General features: G+C 40.7%; 1 protein-coding gene across 1 annotated transcript in view; it reads left to right on the top strand.

Annotated features, from left to right (window-relative positions):
- The window catches only part of MARCHF11 (membrane associated ring-CH-type finger 11), a 98,888-nt gene that overhangs the window by 65,402 nt on the left and 12,404 nt on the right, over window positions 1–21,082 (top strand). The window contains exon 3 of the mRNA XM_081825748.1: window positions 9,423–9,615. Coding sequence (XP_081681874.1) covers window positions 9,423–9,615 — 193 coding nt within the window. The remainder of the gene's footprint in view (window positions 1–9,422; window positions 9,616–21,082) is intronic.

Raw genomic sequence — 21,082 nt, 5'->3', positions numbered from 1 at the left:
AAATAGGATATTCTTCAGGACTTAGTTTCCTATTCCAAAGATTTGGCATCGAGATAAAGGACAGCTTTTATTCCAGGGGTTTTTCTGGACACGCATTTCTTTAGAAGGCTCATCTCACTTGTGTAGTTAGCGTCTTGGTCCCTGGCCATTCACAGATGCCCCTCCCATGTAGCATCCCTTCCCACTCCACATCTCTGGGCTCGGCTGGTTTTGCTTCTCAGTAACCAAACCTTTACTTTAGATTCATTTCCTTTCCTCCCCTCCCCTGCCCCCAGCCGCCAGAACTAAATTTTCAAACTTTGCAGACTCTCTGGTCATGTTGGCCTACCTAGCTCTGGATTTGTGGTCCCTTTGGTGCTCTCTGTGGCCTTGGACCAGTTTTATCTTTGTCCCAATTCATCCAGGACTTTATTCTCCTGACCCTGAAGTCAAAGTGTAGCCTTGCCTATTATGTCTAGCACAATCGAGCCTAATTGTCATGAGGAAAACTGGGAAGAACCTCCTTACCAGAGTGAAGTCTTAGAGGCCATCTTCTTCCAGGGGCTTTATTCTAGGGAAAGAAAATTTCTCTCCTACTTCATTTAATCTTAGGTCCCAGACACTTAGTCCTTGACACTCATCCCAGGACCCCCCCAAGGTGGCCCTTAACCTTGAAGTGCTCAATTTCTTCTCCTTGCGCTGCAAACCATATTGAGTACAATCTCTATAGTCCTGGGACATGGCTTGTCAAACCGCTTGGGATTTCTAGATTTCTGGAAGAAAAAAATTTCATTGGTGCTCTGAGTTCTGTACACACATGAAACCCTCAGACATCCCCTAGTACACATGGGGAGTTGCCCATCCACTTCTCTGCTGTTCTGTTGGTCTTGGTCATGTGATCTAGTTCCAGGCATCTTAATTAAACAAAATGATGTTCTGTGGCCAGGACGTGGTGCCTCGCAGGATGTGCATTACGACCAGCCAAGGGAACAGTGGGAAAGATTGTTCCCTACAAGAAAGTAAGTCCAGAGGGTTTTCTGCTGAACTCTTGTGGAAATTGCAACCAACGATTTGGAGATTTGTTTTTCTTTTTAATCACTGTGAGTTAAAATTAGATTGCTAACATCAACTGATTAGCGATCATTCTAAACCAGTGGCCTCTGATTTGAAACTGTAGACAGTAACAAGAAACCATTGTTTTCCTGATACTGTTTTCTTCTGCTTTAACTGTAGAACCTAAATCTGGGGGGAATAATTATCTGAACAATAGTGAGTCTTCGTAAGTGCCATTTATTTAGGTCTTCTTTAATTTCTTTCAGCAGTGATTTGCAGATTATTTTTTAAAAATTTTAGTCCTAAGTCATTTGTGATTTATGGTATTTTTTATGTAGTATTGTTTTTTGTAATTTCATTTTCCAACTTTTTGCTGTTGGTATTTTACACAATTGATCTTTGTTTATTGACCTCGTATTTTGAGGCTTTGCTAAATTAACTTCCTAACTCTGTTAGGTTTTCTTGTAGATTCCCTAGGATTTTCTACATAGATAATCATGTCATCTACAAATAGAAATAATTTTATAGTTCTTCCTTTACAATCTTTATACCTTTTTTTTCCTTGACTTATTCCATTGACTAGGGTTTCTAGTTCCTAGTGAATAGGAGTAATAAGGGTGAACATCTCTTCCCAGTTCCTGATCTTAGGGGAGAAAGCATTCTTTCTTTCTTCCCACCATTAAGTATGATCCTAGCTTTAAGTCTTTGTAAATGCCCTTTTCAGGTTAAGAAGTTTTCTTTCTATTCCTAGTTTTCATCTTGAATGAGTGTCTGTCATATAATTTTGCTGTATCTTTTAAGAGGATCTTTTTCTTTTTCTTTTATTTTTTAGTTTCTTAATATCATTAATTACATAGATTGACATTTTGTTATATCAACATTTCAACCTAGGATAAGCCCCACTCACTCAGTATGCATTATTCTTTTTGTATACTGCTGGAGTTGGTTTGCTAATATTTTGTAGAGGATTACTTTTTCATTTATGCTCCTAGGGAATATTAGTCTGGAATTTTTTTTTTTTTATAATTTTCTTTTCTTTTTCAGGTTTTGGTATCACGGTTTTGCATGACCTCATAAAATAAGTTGGGGACTATTCTGTCCTCTTTTATTTCTAATAGAGTATATGTAACTTGGATATTATTTTTTTTTCTAAATGTTTGATAAAATTCTCCAGTAAAACCGTCGGTCCTTGAGATGTTTGTTCATTTGTTTGTGGAAGGCTTTTAATTATAAGTTCAACTGTTTTGTAAAGGGTTAGTCATACATTCTATTTCTTCTTGAGTCAGTTTTGATGTTTCGTTTTTCAAATAATTTATCTATTTCGTCTATGTTATTGACTTAATTGGCATAAGGTTGTTTATTATTTACCCTTATTACTCTTTTTACCTGTAGGAGCAGTCATTTTATATCTCCTCTTTTATTTCTTCATTAGCCTTACTAGAGTTTTATCAGTTTTTCTTAATTATTTTAAAGAAGCAGTTCCATGTTTTTCTATTTATTTCATCTGAGTTGTTTAGATTTCACCTTTCTCAAAAAAAAAAAAATTTCACCTTTCTCAGGCAAAGCAAATTTTTTTGCTCTAATTTTTATTTCATCTCTGATAAGTTTCTGAAGATGTTTTTCTAGCAGAGAGGACCCATACCAAACCATGAAGTCATGTTTAATATGCAGCCTATAAATACAACTCTACAAAGAACGGGCATATAATTAACTGAATGTTGTATCTTCATGTCAGATTGATTACACAGAGATGTTTTCTGCCAGCATTTCAAATCCCAACTTATAGTGGTTCAATTTAAACACCATCTAAAATGATTGAAAATAGGTTTTAGCTAAATTCATTTTTCTGAAGAGAACATTTCTTAAGAGCAGGTGTTCTCTCCTGTGACACTGGTAAGTAATCCCACCTGTCATTCTGCATGCTATAAATCATCATACTACAAATCTGTTAGCTTATGATTCATATCTGGCTTGCCTTTTAAAAACAAAGGTGAAACAGTACTTTAGAATGAAGGATTTAATGCAAACTGAACGAATCTACTTTCTTTAAGTTCAATTTCATTCCCTCTGAGTGTGTGTTATTTTCGGGAAGGAAATTGGGTTCTAAATTGAGAAGGTGCCTTAACTATTTCAGACAATGGAATGACAGGTACATCTTTCTAAATAGCTTCCTGGAGGCCTGATGGAGTATATGCCTTTCTCCAGTTCTTGTCTTACCGGCTGGAAGTGATTTATATGAGGAGATGACTTGGTCTTACCTTGGCTTGGGCTCCCATCATTTCTTTAAAGAAAATTCCCAGCTTATTCTTTCATCCTTTTTTCTCTGAAGGAAGTTATAAATCTGTGCTAATTAATTAGATTTCAGTGGGAAAGGCAACCATTTTGCCATGGTTTCAAAGAAGTCTGTGGTAATTATTGGGATATTATTTAATTTCCCATGAAGAATGCCACACTGACATGGACCCTCATATGCAGTGATACCCAATTCTGGGCCATGTACATTGTCTGTGTCTTTTTAGGACTGGTGGACCTTACTTGGTGCATCTCTGAACAGCTGTGTATAATGAGAATATTAAACAATTTCCAATGTGAATTTATTTAATTCCTTTCAAACTTCATTAAAATAAAAGAGATCTATCTCCCTGAGATTGTCTTCTTAAGGTTAATATTCATTTAACAACATTCAGACTGAAGAAGTATTCATTCGAGAACGCCATTTAGAAAACAGTTGGTCCCATTGCATTGGCTCTGCTCTGCTCGACTGCTTTTTGCATATGTTGACTTTTCCTTAACTGTACAACAACACCTTTTAGAGCGGTATAATTATGCCCAGTTTGTTTTTGCTTTCAGATGTAGGACATGTCAGTTTATGTAGGCAGAGAGAAGGGCATTTTAGAAAGAACTTGGGCTTTGGAAAGAGATCGGAGTTTAAATTCTCACTTCTCTACTCAGTGGTGGTTTGGCCAGAGCTGGGACTTGATCCCGTAGGAAGGACAGAATAGGTGTGCAGAGAATGAGATTGTGGCCGTCAGATAGATGATGGAAACTGAAGTCAGGATAACAAGGAGTCAAGTATTTTCTGGGTGAGACTTAGCTTCTGCCTTCGTGAAACTTACAGTCTGTGGACAACAGGGAAATAATCATCTGGGATGCAAGAAGAAATCTGCACTCAACAGAAATACAAACAGTCGATTATGGGGTCCGGACAGAGGGATTCTGCATGAGGAGAGGAGGGGACGGCTTTTTAGAAGAGTCGGCATGAAAGCAAGTTACGGATGGGGGAGAGATTTCCACCTGTGAGAAAAGGGAGGAAGGCATAGCATGCTGAGAAAGGAACAGGCTCAAAGGCAGAGAGGGACCAAAATGAAAAGTACATGGCATCTGGGATAATACAGGGAGGCAGATTAAGCAGAATTGGGGAGCGTACATGTCCCTCCCTCTCCTTCCCCTCCTCCCTTTCTTCCTTCCTCCTTCCTTCCCTCTCCTCCTCATCATATCCCTCTATCCCTTCTTTTCATCCTTCCTGCGACAGTTAGATGCCAGGCGCTGGGAATATGTACTGAGCCACACACGTAGCTTTCCTTCACGGGGCTCCTTTCATTAGGAACGTAGGCTTGGGGTGCCACTTGGTATCAGGGAATGACTCATGGCTAGCAGTCCAGCTGCAAAGCTATTTCAGGAGACCAGAGAAGACAGACTTGAAGCTGTTCCCAGGAAAACCGTGGTGTCACTGCAAAGATGGGGTGTATTGTAGTTCATTGTCATCAGAGCTCAGTAGAACTATTACATAGTACAATTCACCCTTGGACGACACAGGTTTCAGCCGCGTGAGCCCACTTATACATGGATGTTTTTGGATAAATCCAGTACGATATTGTAAATGTATTTTCCCTTCCTTATGATTTTATTTGCATCCCCCCCCAGCTTACTTTATTGTAAGAATATAGCATATAATACATATAACTTACAAAATATGAGTCAGTTGACTGTTTATGTCATTGCTAAGGTTTCTTTTCTTTTTAAGATTTATTATTTATTTGAGAGAGAGAGTGTGTGTGTGTGCAGTGGGAGGGGAGGGGTAGAGGCAAGACTCCCCAAGCAGACTCCCTGCTGAGCTCGAGCCCAAGACCTATGTAGGACTTGATCTCACAACCCTGAGATCATGACCTGAGCCTTAATCAAGAGCCAGATGCTCAACTGACAGCCACCCATGTGGCCCTGCCATTGCTAAGGTTTCTGGTCAGCAGTGGGCTATTAGTAGTTACATTTTGGGGGATTCAGAAGTCATACATGGGTTTTTGGCTGTGTGGGGGGTTGGCATCCCTAACCTCTGTGTTGTTCAAGGATATATAAATATATAATATAAATATAACATAAAAGCATGAACCTAGGAGCCAGACTGCCTGGGTTAAATCTCAGCTTTCATCCTTACTAGGTGTGTAACCTTGGGCAAAGTGTTTGACCTCTCTCTGCGTCAGGTTACATATCTTTAAAATGGGGATAATAATAATACCTTCCTCACAGAGTTGTTGTGGGGATTAAATTAATTAAAAAAAAAACTCTTAGAAAAGTGCCTGGGACATATTGATCCTATATAAATATAGGCTGTAATCCTTAAATTACTTCTATACACCAAATGAGGATGAACTTTCAGAAGATTGTTATTTTTGCTAACAATACATCCAATAATTTTTTTTTTAAGATTTTATTTATTTATTTGACAGAGAGATAGAGAGACAGCACAAGTAGGCAGAGTGGCAGGCAGAGGGAGAGGGAGAAGCAGGCTTCCCGCTGAGCAGGGAGCCCGATGTGGGGCTTGATCCCAGGACCCTGGGATCGTGACCTGAGCCGAAGGCAGCCGCTTAGCCGACTGAGCCACCCAGGCGCCCCACATCCAATAATTTTTGTAGAAGTGAACATCTTTTCAGGAATATAAAAGTCAAACATATTCAAATATTATGGAAAGAAATAAATAATAGCAATTATTTAGAGTCAATCTGCTTATTGTTATAGGACTTATGTTTCCAAACTTGGAAAGAAATTTAAATAAATACATACACACATACACATACATACACACATACCTGTATACATACATCCATGCATATTAAGTTTTAGAGGTGAAAAGTATGTTCAGCAGTTGACAAATTCTGTTCAAGATTCAGAAATATCTTACAGACTGAAATCCAGGCCTTGGATACCATTGGGATAGAGAGAGAAACCCCGAGAGACTCATCTTCTATTTTTATTGTCTAAGCTAATGGTCCATTAACACAGCTTCTTGAAGCTGAGCCCGTTAGATAATGTGTACCTCCCAGGGCAAAGACGTCATGTGGGTGTTTCCTAGTGGTGGAAGGCAGCATTATTTTTCCTAGGGGAAGAATGTGAATAATCCCACTTTTTTCGCATAATGGTAACAGTAAGAAAGAGCATCATATAATGGGCAAAGAAATTACCAAGATGATATCAGCATTCAAAGGGAAAATCCTTATGTTCATAATCAGTTTAATGATTTTGGTTCAATAATGGTTTACCCTCATTAGCTATTCAGTGAAATGGTGCTAATTTTAAGATTCATCAGTGTATAAAGAACATCACAGCACTTTTAGACATACTGGCATATTTGCGTTATTACTGGAGTGGTATAAAACCAGAAATTTCAGGGAGCTTATTGTAGATTTTGAGCAGTTTATCCTTCTTGAGAAATAAGCTTCAAAAATCTCAAATTATTTCCTATGTCTACCACAAAAGATAATTCCTATGATAATAATAAATAAGCATCTCAGTGTACTGAAATTGAGAATTGTTCTCTTTTTTTCCCCTAGCTTTCAGGACGTAATTTTAAAACACACATTTAATTCCAACCTGCCAGGTATTTGAATTTTAAGCCATTTTAAATTTGGTGTCCTCAAACAAGTGTGAAACATCAGTATTTCTTATTCCTGGTAAGTCTGCCCCTTTGCTCATTCTCCTTCCCTGCCAAGGAACACCTTAGCTTTGTGTGTCAGAAGCTTCCAGGCCCAGTGTGGCCGGCAGTCAGGCTCACTCTCAGATGTGAACCCCCGCAATTTCCTGTGTCCCAGGAGACACCTCAGCTTCATCCATCCATCCTGACCAGTTCACCGAACCCCTGAGTGTTTAGTAGGACCTCATCACATATGCCTGTGACCACCATGTTTTTCTAAATTGGCATGCAGGCAGTCTTGGATCAATTAATTAGTAAGCCTAACTGAAGCTAAATATAATTAATTGTACAATATTGAGCTGTCCAAATTTAACTCCACTAAAATTACAGGATGAATGTGGAACATAAAGGATTTCTGGAAAGGAAAGTAGATATCAGTAAGACCATTCTTTTTTTTTTTTTTTTTAAGATTTTTATTTATTTACTTGAGAGAGAGTACAAGAGAGAAACGGACCCATGCTGAGCAGAGAGCCCTACACGGGACTCAGTTCCAGGACCCTGAGATCATGACCTGAGCCTGAGGCAGATGCTTAACCAACTGAGCCACTCAGACGCCCCGTACCATTCTTGATAAATCCTCCTAACTCACTGCTGCTTACCCAAGACTCTTATGATTCAGGCTTATGTATTTTGAAACAGATGGCTCACCATGTGAAAATCTCTCTCTCTCACACACATATAACTTGTGTACCTTTGCCCCATAAGTTTAGAAGTATGCTTTGTTTTCATCTATCTGATGTAATTAATAAATTGATGAAGAGTAACAATGCATATAGACATGATGGCATCCATCTGGGATGGATGTTAGCTGGAAGTAGTTTTCTGTGTTGCTCACCATGTTGTTGTATTTAATGCAGATTTCAATGAACCCTGAGACTAAAAACCAATAAATAGTGACACTTTATACTTGTTCGGTGACACCAAATTTAAAATGGCTTTAAATTCCATTGCCAGGCAGTTCGAAATTAATGTGTTTAAGATTATGTCAGGAAACTAGTAAAAAAAAAAACTTCAAATACATAATTGAAATAAATTGATTCAGTTGTAATGATAAGATATATTGACAAATTTAATTATTATTCATCCAGAATTATAAAAGCAAAAGCCATTTTTCAGCAAGTGAATCTGCATATTAAAATTGTTAGAAATACCCTTCTTATAGAATTCCACCAAACTATCATTTGGTTCTGAAGTTTTTAAAGGAAAAATAAATGACTTTAGAGAATTAAATATTTCAAATGCATTTTGATATTTAATCCTTAACAAGTGTAGAATTTAACAATATCCATGAATATGCAGGATAAAGGGCATATTTAAATATGATAAGTAAATTATTTATGATGAGAGACAGAAGCAGTGAGGGAGAGAGGGAAGGGTGGTGATAGACTTGCCATTTGGGATGCACATATTCAGACTTAAAGGTAAGTAAAGAGTTTAAGGAAATATCAGATTCACCCAATGGATACTGATTTTTCAAGCTCATTTGTTTTTACAGAGCTCTTTCACACAGAATGAAACTGTGCAGGTTGTTTTGAGTTTCATTGTTTACTGACAAACCGTAATAGCAATTCTAGTTTTGTTTCTGTCTCAATTATGCAAAAGGGAGAACATGACTAATTAATTCTTTCAAGTTGATAACACACTTGAAAGACTTTTGATCATTTGTACTGTAAAATCCTCCCAAATACCGATACTTAGGATACCAAATTATTCTCCCCATTGAACAGTGTGGTATTTACACAGTTTGTGAATTTCAAAGATACTCTGTTTGTTTACAAATTCTAAATCTTGACAAAAATTGCTTCACAGATTACCTGTTAGATAATTAAAGTTCAGTGATATCTGAGTATATGAAATGTACCAATAACAGATAATGTACAATCTTAATAGTTCCCTTAAAATTCTAGTGTGTTACTTTAACGACTTTTTAACTGATGTTCTTACATAACTTATTTATTTGTTGCTTACATTTTTTTTTTTTTTTGCAAAAACAAGAAACAGTTCCCTTTTTTGCAGTAGCCAAATGTGTTAAAGAGCAAAATAAGTTTCCAAGTAGAGGAGTCTTCAACACATATCTTCAGAGTGTATTTAATTTCATGCATGTGTGAAAGATAATAATGTGATCCCAGGTACTAAATATTCTTCAGCCATTCACTCCCAGTACTGTTATCTGGAATAAAACTAGATTAAATTTGCAGAACGGTGAATTACGGAAAATAATGAAGCTAAGGCAACTCATTAATCTTTATCTGCTTGTCTATTTTTTTATATCCTGGATGAAATGGAAAAAGTCATGTGGGGGCTGATCAGATTGAAAAGGGTCTAACATGATGGAGAGAAACATGGGGCTGAAAATGTGGGTTTTTTTTTTCTTTTCAAGTTAAACGCAGCACCTTTTTCTCACATGCCTCTGTTTTTCTTTTAGTGGCAAAGCATTTCTATAACACTGGTTGAGAAAGTTCAGATGATTGCTGTAATCCTAGGATCCCTGTTCTTAATAGCGAGTGTGACCTGGCTCCTTTGGTCAGCCTTCAGCCCCTATGCAGTGTGGCAGAGGAAGGACATCCTTTTTCAAATCTGCTATGGAATGTATGGTTTTATGGATCTAGTGTGCATAGGTAAGACCATGACGTTACACATTAACTGTCAGTAATCCATTTCTTGCAGCTATTATATTTTCATCAGTGGGATCTCGTATAGAATGTTGTGGTTCACGTGATCTTGGTTCTCCAACTATTTACCTATCTGGGGTGTCACAATCTGGCCACTTCCCTCAAAAAATGCATAGCATCTCTCTTCCCAAGGAGTCCGAAAAAATGAACAGGATAATGTCCATTTAAGGTGCCTTATTTTGCAACAGAAAGGAAGGAGGGATGGTGGAAATGATTGGGGGTGGGCAAAATCAGGGCAGTCGTTCATTTCTACGGAATGAGAGCAAATCAGCCCGTCTTCAGCAAGCTGGGGAAGCGTTGACAGTGCCGGTGGTGATGGTCTGTGCATTTGGGGAGAGGACCCACAGACTCCTGGAAGGCTTACCTCGCGGCGGTGTGACTCAGATTCCTCGAGGGCATAAGTGCTCCTTGAAGGGGTGGGGACCAGGGGTCAGTTTTCCTTTCTGTCTTGGGCTTCTTTGTTTTGATTAATAAATTCAGTGGCTTAGACGAGATAAAGGATCAAACCTTTTAGCTTAAACAGATCCTACCAGAAAAGGTTACTTACACGTTTCTCTTGGCCAATCTGCTGTTTCCCCCGGACCATGAGAAAACGGAAGCCCACTCATGCAGCGCTGATGTGGGGTGTGTGAGGTGCCCGTCACTGGCACTGTGATGGCGTCTGGTTGGCCGTGGGGGGCAGGGACGTAGAGGCCCACAGGGTCTCGAGGAGACTTTCTCTGCTCTGATGTGCATTGCAGCTTAGTGGGCTGTGAAGAGCTGAGAGAGGCAGCCATGGTTTATAGCAGTTGGTTCTCAAAGTGTGGCCCCACTGCTGCTTTTTAAGAGATGCACATTCTCAGGCCCCACCCCATCTGCCAAATCAGAAATTTCAGGGTTCGGACACCCCCCACCCCCCACCCCCCACCATCTGCGCATCACAAGCCCACTGAGATTCTCACATGTGCTAAAGCTTGGGAAACACTGGTTTCAGGGAATGGTACAATTTGGGATCCCCTGACTTGGTTTCCAATCTGGGCCCCTGCTGGGACAGATCAGTGCTGTTTTTCCATGTCCTCGTTCCTCACCCATGAAGACAGAAATAATAATCCCTAGCACACAAGCCTAAATAAAGGAAATAATGATTATAAACAATTATGTTATTAATTGGAAGTTATAAATGAAAGGTATTTGAATAAGTCACAAATATTAAAATAGTTTAAATCATTTAAATTCATGCCTCTACTCACCAGACCCTTAATTTAACTAGAAGTTTTAATATTCTCAGTGACTTTTTTCTAAAAGAACTCTAAATTTTAAAATAGGATTAGCCTGAATTTCCTCTCCTTTCCTTCCTCCCTTGCCGCTAGTACAAGACTAATAGGAAAGAAAATGATCACATTTCAGGCCAGGGAGGAAAAAGACATGGGGTGGGGGGGGGGATGTCATGAGTAATATGTAAACTGAGCAGATGTTGCCTGAATAATTGCGCTAATCAGGTATATAAACAATTTGATTGAATGTGATAATACACTTGTAAGCATTTGGAAATGCTAAGTCTCTATACAAATATAATTTCCAGGGTATTGCTCTAAATAAAGGAGAGTCACAAAATTGTTCTACAAATTCCTCAGTAAGTTCAGAGATAGATCGTATTTATTCAGTCCTTCAACATCAATGTTATAAAAATGTGGTATTTCTTTGATATGAAAAGGAGAGATGAAAAAACAATGGAACCATTAGGCTTCCAGTTCAGCCTGGAGGGAAAGAGTCCATTTGACTTTGATATCATTACAGCACTAGAGAGGAATATATATATATATACACACAAACACACACATTCTGTTTAGGAACTCACTTTCCTGGTTTTCACAGCTTGCATTTAGTGCTGAGTTACTAGGTCTTAAATTTTGATTGCTAATGCCAGTCTTTTAATCAAAATTATTAAATTTTGGTTTTAAAAGCACATGCATATGAGCTAATGATTTTTTGGCAGAATATGACATATTTGGGCTTCCCTTTTGAAATTTGGGTATTTGCCCATTTTGTAAAGTTAAGTTTTGTGAGAACAAAAGCCAATTGATACTTTGCTGGCTTACACTTTGGAGAGTGAATTTTTATTGAAGTTTTAAATATTGACAGTACCTCTCATTACATTTTGACTTATTAAATCCATATTTCATCATTTAAGGATTTATTTGTATTTTGAAAAATGTTAAGAATTCAGATTGAACAGCATTGTTCCTGTGACTTGGTAATCACATTAAATGGTCTATTTGGGCCCAGAGAAAATCTTACTTTTTTCTCAAGAAGTTGAGAAACTACTATAGTCAAGTTAGCAAATACATGTAGGCTATCAATAGCCAACTGGATCATAGCCAGTAATAGCTCCTGCTGACATTTCAATTGAATTCAAATGTCTGTTAAATTAAATGTAGACAGTAACAAAGTAGATTACATTGATTATACCTCAAATACCCCTCACTGCAGGACTTATGAGTCTGAGTTAGTCTGGGCCCCTGCCTACCACATCCCAATAGTCTGAGTTAGGGTGGAAAAAAAAAAAAAGAGTCTGAGTTAGGGTGGAAAGCATGTTTATAACTTTGGGTCCAGTTTGCTCAGCTCAGATTAATAAATATTTATTGAGAACTTTCTTTGTGTCAGACACAGTGCTAGGTGCTGGGAATACAAGTCAGGGTCAGTCACTTTCCTGGCCATGAGGAGCCCCCAGCCACAGAGGAGGACAGGTGTGTCAGTAGGTGATGAGAAGACGGTGGGGTGTACACGGTTCTGGAAGGATGCATAGGAGGTGGTAGTTGGATAAAGTGGGGAGACATGAATGCTGGGGTGTTGCATGCAAGGTGGGGGTGGTTCCAGGCAGATTTCAAGGGGAAGTGATAACCAAGCAAACTGACAGATGAGTAGATGCTTAGCAAGTGGGGAGGTGGCCTCCTTGTCACTGTTGGAGGATGTAAAATTGGCTTCCCATTCAGAGGGCCTTAAAGTACTTGGAAACATTCCCACATTCCTGTTTGCTCAAGCTCTTCAAACTTGTTTATACCTAAATGAGAAGGAGCAGACTGAGAGCTTCATAAATGTTCTGTTTAAAAAATAATTCTGAAAATCCACAGAAGCTTATTCCTGAATGAAAAAAAAAAGTTATAATCCAGCCAGTGGTTGTAATGCTTAGGAAGAGATTATCGCTGGATTGTTAAAGAGAAAATGTAAAGATTTGTAGAAAATGTATTTACTTGGGGAAATCTGTTTACTCATTTCTACACATAGTGAATTTGTCTTTTGCTTTTATTCATTATTATTAATTAATACCCTTTCTGCTTTCCCAAGATTCAGTTTTTTCTTGCCATTGAAGTTTTGAATTCTCCCAGGGGTCGAGGTATTTTTAGAGTTGAGATGTCTGGATCTGGCTGTCCAGGAGAACTTACTGCAATGATAAAGATGTCCATCTGGTGCCCAGTGCCACAGACACAAGCCACTGGCTACAGTTGGCTATCGAGCACTTGAGTGTGGTTCGTGAGAAAGAGAAACTGAATTTTAAAATTAATTTTCTTTAAATTAACTTAAATTTAAATAAATAGTGGCTATCATATTGGACAGCACAGATCCTGGATGATGATTCAAATTAAATGTGTAAGGGTTTGATTAGCACAGTTCCCCTCACCTGTATAAACAGGTGGCATTTCCTAAATAACAAAGAAGCTCTGTGCCAAGACAGATGAAGAAAGTAAGAATGAACTGAAGAGGATTAAGAGAAGGGTATTAAAGGTGTGCGGGTGGTGGCCGAGAGGTAGACAGAGAGCCATGAAAGGGAGACGTGTCTTAAGGGACTCGAAGTACAAAGAGATAACTTTATATTATACTTGGGGAGCTCTTTTAAATATTTAAACAGGGACGCCTGGGTGGCTCAGTCGTTAAGCGTCTGCCTTCGGCTCAGGTCATGATCCGAGGGTCCTGGGATCGAGTCCCACATCGGGCTCCTTGCTCAGTGAGGAGCCTGCTTCTCCCTCTCCCTCTGCTGCTCCCCCTGCTTGTGCTCTCTCTCTCTCTCTCTGACAAATAAATAAAAAAAAATCTTTAAAAATAAATAAATAAATAAATATTTAAACAGTTGGCATTCCAACTATGATTGTGTACCAGGGAAACTAATATGAAGGATTTAAATCACTGAGCTGTGTTAGCCCAGGGCAGTAATTTAGGGAGAATAACCAAAGCAAGCTGGTGTTGGCTCCCTCCTGAGATTTGCACAGTGGACAAAGGAAGATTAGCAAACCCAGAGATGAAGAGCAAATGCATGGCGGAAGGCAGTGGGCTCGGGATTTGGTTCTTAACTCCGTACTTCGCACACTGAGAAAATAGAAGGCTATTCCTTTCTTTTTTTTTTTTTTTTAAAGATTTTATTTATTTATTCATGAGAGATAGAGAGAGAGAGAGAGGCAGAGGGAGAAGCAGGCTCCCCGCGGAGCAGGGAGCCCGATGCGGGACTCGATCCCAGGACCCTGGGATCATGACCTGAGCTGAAGGCAGACGCTTAACCGACTGAGCCACCCAGGCGTCCCCCCAAAGGCTATTCCTTTCATTGGTTGTGTGGTTCAGAGGAAGCTTGTTCCATCAGAGGAATACATTTAGTAATGACTGAAATGACTGAGAGTCAGCCATGAGGACAGGGAGTCATTTGATTAACTTGCTTCTAAAAAGTTACCAAGTCATTTCAGTGTCCGGTAGAACCTGATGAGGTGCGTTCTGTTTCTTGTTTGAAGCAACAAAATAAGACTGAAACCCCGTTACTTTAGTGGGATTCCTGAAATAGGGACAGCATTGCTTATGTCTAATCTCACTAACACTATAAAGTAGTGCCAACTCCATATCTGGAAAATGTTTTGATCTTCCCTGATATACCAAGGAGAGGGACCAGATATGCTTATAAAATTTAAAAACTTAGATCACTTTTGTTCTTTTAAAAAATTTTTTCTTTATTGTCCACATAGTATAAACATATACATATTGAAATAAGCCCATTTTATGAATATATAAAGTTTAAAAGAAGACCACTTCACTCATACTGCCTGTTCTGTTATGTCATTCTCTTTGTGGAATGGTCTCCCCCACCCCAACATTTTGGTGTGTATCTGCCAGATCTTTTTCATTGGGTTTACATGCATATGGGCATACAGACACGTAAGTATTTTAATATAAGCGGGATCATACTATTCATTGTTGAAAAAAAGTCATTTTCATTCAATAACATGACCTAGCGATCTTTCCCTGTTAGAATGGATGTACAACCATTTACTTTTCTTCTACTGATGGATATTCAGGTTGTTACCAGTCTTTGCCATTAGAAACAATGTTGCCAATGAGTATTTCCGTAGGCAAGATTCCAAGAAGTGAAAAGTCTGGGCTGAGTAATTAAGTACATGCCCCATTTTTGCTCTCTAAAAAGGCTTTGCCAATTTGCCCTCCTCCCAAACAGATGACAATTCCCGTTCTCCCACACCTTGACAAAAATGGATATCCGTTTTTTGACCTTTTCATTGGTAGTTTGAGCTGTATCTAACACCATTAGAGTGCTTTCCTTAAAGTCTAACTATTTAGGTTTGCGGGGTAATTTTGCCTAAGAAAATAAGAACATCCACACTGAGCCCTGCTCTTAATGCAGCTCGTCCTGCCTGGCATCTCTTGGGATGTGGTAGGCAGGGGCCCAGACTAGCTCTGCCCTGTAAATACTCCGCCTCTGCTTCCTGAACATGAAGTCAGAAGACAGGGCCAAGGTCAGAGATCCCTGTCTCTCAGACACCCCGCATTCCCCTGCACATGTAAGGAACTCAGGACCAGTTTCTCCCATCTATGATACCATTAAACACTCAAGGAGTTTCACTTCTCTCTTTTCTCATGTAGAAAGTGCTCCCAGAAATTGCTTTTAGGAAAATTGCCTTCCTCTGTCACTTGGGTCTGTGGCTAAAGTACTGAGGCTATTATTGCCCGTTCTCCCTATTACTCTTTTTCCCAGGTTAAAACACAAACACACGGGGTAGAGTTGACACGCACACGGACCCACCAGAAACCAAAAATCCCTCTCAGGGCTCCTTTGAAATAACGAGATAAAGTATATTATGATTGTTTATGTTGTCCTGCTTTTGAAAACTGCAGAGATTAGGGAGTTTTAAAAAATAACCTGATATATACTTGAATGAAGATCAGATCAAAATAACTTCTCCTTAATGTACCAATTACAGTCAATACTGAAAAAAAAATGCTCCTTCTGCAGAAATTTCATACTCCCCAATGTCAGGTTTTATTTTCCTCTAGTCTAAATCTAATTAATTTTTAAAAATTCATGTGAATTCTTATAGCTATTAGTTTTGAAAAATCTGTTTTTCATAGTTGGTGATCTGTCTAGCTCAAGGTTTTTGGGCACACTCAAATAAACTAGGTAGAGTTACCCATTGGTAATATATTCACATTTCATTATAGAACTTCAAAAAATAAATACCAAATATTCCTATGGTCTTTGATTACATTAGACGTATGTTTACATGTTAAAAAGCCAAGGTCATATTTCTCTCTTACTTTCGATACTGCTTCACTGTGCTTTTTTTTACCCCACCAGGCAGAGCAGCTAAAAGTTACACATGATTGAACCTTTTACTGACACGAAACTTAAAATGTACCTTTTCTAATTGTATGATATTATATGAGGAAAAGTGAAGAATTTTGACCAAGAATTTCAGGATAATCCAACTCTCGGTGACCACAGATGAGTTCTTCTCGCTGCAGATGGCCAGTGGTCTATTTCATGCCCAGGTTGTTTCTTCCTAAAATGATGCTTTTAGGTTGTCTTCCTTCCTGTGGCTCGCTTTCAACAAATATAAACCAATTAGCATAAGCAAAGCATGATTAAGAAAGTAAATCAACTCAGGAAAAAGAATTCTAATGCATTCCAAGCAAAATATAAAATGACTTTTGGACTATCTCTTGTTTAAAATTTTCCATGCTCTCTGGCACTTCTCAGCATGATTCAGAAGTTGACAATATTTCCTGAAGTATTTTCAGTGAAAAACAACATATTTACTTAAGGAGTTTGAAAGAAATTAGCATTGGAAGTTGGAATGTGCCATAATTTAGAGCAGAAAGAAAATGAGCTTGCTGGAGACCACAGGAGAGCCTTTGGTTCTCGCGTCATCAGGCAGGGCCATCAACCATACAGATGAGTGTGTTTGAAAGAGAAATTTAGGCAAAGTTCATAAAATGGGCAGCCTTTGGGTCATTGTAGAGAGACAAAATATTTATGGATAGATATAAAATCTATCAAAAAGTTCCGAGTGAAAAATGTACAATTACCAAGAGAACAGTCCTGTTCCCCACGTTCTTCAGGGCCCGTGTAGACGCTATCCTGCACAGAGGGGTTGAGGATGCCTGGTGGAGTGGGAGAGCCACGACCCTAGAATCCAGTGTGATCTGGGTGGGCCTCCTCTGCGGGAAGTGGGGAGGGCAGATGCCAGCCTCCAATACCACCCCCCACCTCTTCTCAGGGCCCCACGAGCAGGGCAGCCCCACCCCACTCAAAACTGTCAGCAAGGTTGATGGTAAGACTCCAAATATATGTAGATTTTTGTAAATCACAGAACACTGGGAGCCCAGATCCAGCCTTTCACAGGCCTGCACCCTCTCCCACCTAAGTCACCACCACCCCCCCAAGTCTGGGATCTGAGCTACCGAAAGCATTCTGTGGGTGGCACTTCGGGCTGCCCCAGAAGGTGGATTGTAGGAGGAGGCTTTGCTGGTGGCTGCCCAGTGTCCTGGGAGGCACTGACATGATGCATCGGCGTGAATCATAAGGCATGTGGAAAAGGCAGCTCAAGTTACACACTGGTTGGCAGGATAGCTGGGAGAGTTGACTAGTCCAGTACTTCCTTTTTGAATCTTCATATACCGGTTTTCCCTCCAGACGTAAAAAGACAATCAGCCCCCTCTGCTCCAAGAGAAATGCTTCCGTTTCCTGAGCAGTAATTTGACAGGGCATCTGTATCCCTCCAGTGCCACAGTTTGGCTACCGTGGAGAACTTGGTCTCGCCGCTAGTGCAGGGAGGACAAAAGCCTCCTTCTACTCTTGCCCAGAGCCCTTCTGGGTTTCCCTTCAAACTTCCTCCCAGGCCGAGGACTGGCTTGGGAGGGCGGCCACTCCGTGGGGTCTGGTACCGCTGTGGCCATGACTGCTACCAGACTTGCGTGCTCTGCTAGCCTGTTTGGAATCATTTCTTAAACAGAGTAGGATTCCTTTGCAAGCATTGATCATTCCTTCCTGACTTCAGCGTGTCTTAGCCCGCATCATGCCCCAGGAAATGCCACAACTTCCCTTAGAAAGAGTCCGAAGCAGGAGTCCATCCTCTGATCTTTACGTTTCTCACTTTCTCACTTCTGAGCACATCACGGTCAGGCCCCTCCGAGGGAGGGGCAGAGAGGCGCTTTGTAATTCAGAACTGTCAGAGGAAAAACAAATCTTCATCTTTTATATGCTTTGAGAAGTACTCCATTGTTATCACTTTACTCTGGAGGTACAAAGTAGAGGCTTTTCTATGCCTTAACCACACTGATGTTTACCAATTTCTCTAAAGATTATTATCCTGGTTGGTTATCAGGGATATTGCTGCCTTTAAAACCCAGGAAATAGAAGAGAAGGACTTGTTTTTGCTACTTGCCCTTCAGTGCAGTGTCTAAAATGGACTCTCAAAGCAAATGAACTCTTTAGACCTCCTCATGTGGGAGAAAACACAACCCATTGCCTTCCTCTCCTTTGACCTTGGGAAGTTCAAGCTCTTTTGGAGAAACGTTGACAGAGGTTAACAGAGCATCAGACCAAACATGCTCGTGCTGTTGACTTCTGTTTCCTCCAGAGAAAAGGTGACCCTTTCAGTCATCTCTCCCAGCAGGGACCAGTTGAGCCGAAGGGGCACCAGTCATCTATGAAGCCAACATTTGCTGAGTGTTGACAGTGTATTTGTAAGTCTGGAGTGCAGGGTAGAGGTTTTACTAGAACAGAATAAAACACTGCCTGTTTCTTTCTTTTTTTTTTTTTTTTAGATTTTATTTATTTATTTGACAGAGAGAGACACAGCGAGAGAGGGAACACAAGCAGGGGGAGTGGGAGAGGGAGAAGCAGGCTTCCCGTCGAGCAGGGAGCCCGATGTGGGGCTTGATCTCAGGACCCTGGGATCATGACCCGAGCCGAAGGCAGACGCTTAACGACTGAGCCACCCAGGCGCCCAACACTGCCTGTTTCTGAACAGCCCATGATCTGAGAATAGTTGTTACATTTTGAAATATTTTTAAAAATATTAAGAGAAGAATGTTATTTTGTGACATATGAAAATTACATCAAATATAAATTTCAGGGCCCATAAATAATGTTTTATTGGAATACAGACCTATCCATTCATTTATGTGCTGTCGATGAGGCGTTACAGTCTCGTCATTGAGAGACCATAATGTTCACATAGCCTAAAATATTTACTGTCTGGTCCTTCCCAGAAATGGTTTGTGGAGCCTGGAATATAGCATGTTCTCTGCTCTCCAGCTGCTGGCGAGAGACAGGGAAAGAAACGATTAAAATGGAAAATGGAAGGTGTCAGGAGACAAACACCTGTGAGAGCTGGTGGAGAAGGTTGCTTAACGATCCTTAGTGGCAGCACCATCTATGGGGCGGGGTGGGGGGGGGAGCAGAAATCTTGAGCTAAACTTTAAGAAGAGCATGAAAGGGGCCAGAGAGAGGCAGCTGCCTGAACCTGTCAACACATGAAAATGTGTATTTTTGAGGACTCATAGGGAATTTGGTGTGACAAGAGCAAAAGATGCTTGCTGGGGAGTAGCAGGGGAAGTAAGGTCTGACTGTCTACAGGGATCCTGTAGGTGGGACATGGGTGTGGGACCCAACCCTGAAAGCTCAGGAAACCCCTGGAGGGTGGTCTGCTGCATGTGACTGGTCAGCGTGATGTTGAAGAAAGAGCAATGATAGCTAGGAGAGGTTGAAGGGGGTGGGGGGTGCGGCGCGGAGGGCATGCTGGGAAGGCAAGAAGATAATAATCCAGGCAAAGGATTAGGCCCTACATTAAGGTAGATAGGCAGCTGCTGGAATTAAAAAAGGTTGATCACAAGATAACGGTGATCGAATCAATAGAGGTAGGGCAGAAGTGGGGGGTAAAGGAAAGGGGCCATCAGGTGTGATTCAAAGAGGCTGATTGGCAGATGGGAGGAAAAGATGATATGTTCTGTTTGAACATTTTCTTTTTGCAGAATTTCTGAGGAATCAAGTGGAAATGGCCAGGAAGTGGCTGGATATAGGGGTCTGGAGCTCAGGATAGGAATTTGAGCTGGAGATTGACATCTGGTAGTTGAAGCTGCGGTCTACAGGGGAAAGTGATCTGGGCGAGATGAACAGCAGTTTGAGGAACACAGAGACACAAAGAGCAGGCAGAGGAGCATGACCAGGGGAGAAAAAAGTGGGTCAGTCTAGGTGAGGAGGAAGGAAGGAACTTCGGGGAGGAGGAACACATGGTCAGTAGTGCCAGATGCCGGCTCAAGAGTAGGTGAATTAAGCCAAAGTGCACTCACTGGATTTAGCAGTATGGGTGTTGATTGCATCAACACAAGGCTGAGAATGGCTGGGACAGGCAGAAGGGGGCTCAGAATGTAGGTTAAACAGGGGCGCCTGGGTGGCTCAGTCGTTAAGCATCTGCCTTCGGCTCAGGTCATGATCCCAGGCTCCTGGGATCGAGCCCCGCATCGGGCTCCCCGCTCAGCAGGAAGCCTGCTTCTCCCTCTCCCACTCCCCCTGCTTGTTCCCTCTCTCGCTGTGTCTCTATCAAATAAATAAATAAAATCTTTAAAAAAAAAAAAGAATGTAGGTTAAACAAATCTTGGCTGAACAAGTTAAATGAGGGCAGAACCTAGAGTTGGGTGTGGAATTGAGAAAAGTTCCTGGGGTTTTGTTTTTGTTTTTGTTTTGCTTTGTTTTGTTTTGTTTTGTTTTAAGATTTTATTTACTTGACACAGAGAGAGAGACAGTGAGAGAGGGAACACAAGCAGGAGCAGAGGGAGAGGGAGAAGCAGGCTTCCCGCGGAGCAGGGAGCCCGATGCGGGGCTCCATCCCAGGACCCTGGGATCATGACCTGAGCTGAAGGCAGATGCTTAAGTGACTGAGCCATCCAGGCACCCCATCTGTTTGTTTGTTTTAATGGTAGAGTCAGGCAGGGACAAATGCTGAGAAGAAAGATCCAGAAGAAACCAGAGAAAAGACCGAAGAATGGACAGCTTGATGCCTGTCTGAATGCAGAGCTAGCACCCAGCACGCAGGGGAGGGGTTGGCCTTGCCCAGGAGGGGCATGGTGCCCGAGAAGGGCAGGCAGGTGGAGAGCAGGCCCA

This window comes from Leptonychotes weddellii, chromosome 7 (assembly GCF_054177405.1).
Source record: "Leptonychotes weddellii isolate Sample4059 chromosome 7, ASM5417740v2, whole genome shotgun sequence".
Lineage (NCBI taxonomy): Eukaryota > Metazoa > Chordata > Mammalia > Carnivora > Phocidae > Leptonychotes > Leptonychotes weddellii.
Note: the sequence above shows the minus strand (reverse complement) of the source record. Positions and strands in the feature narration are given on the sequence as shown.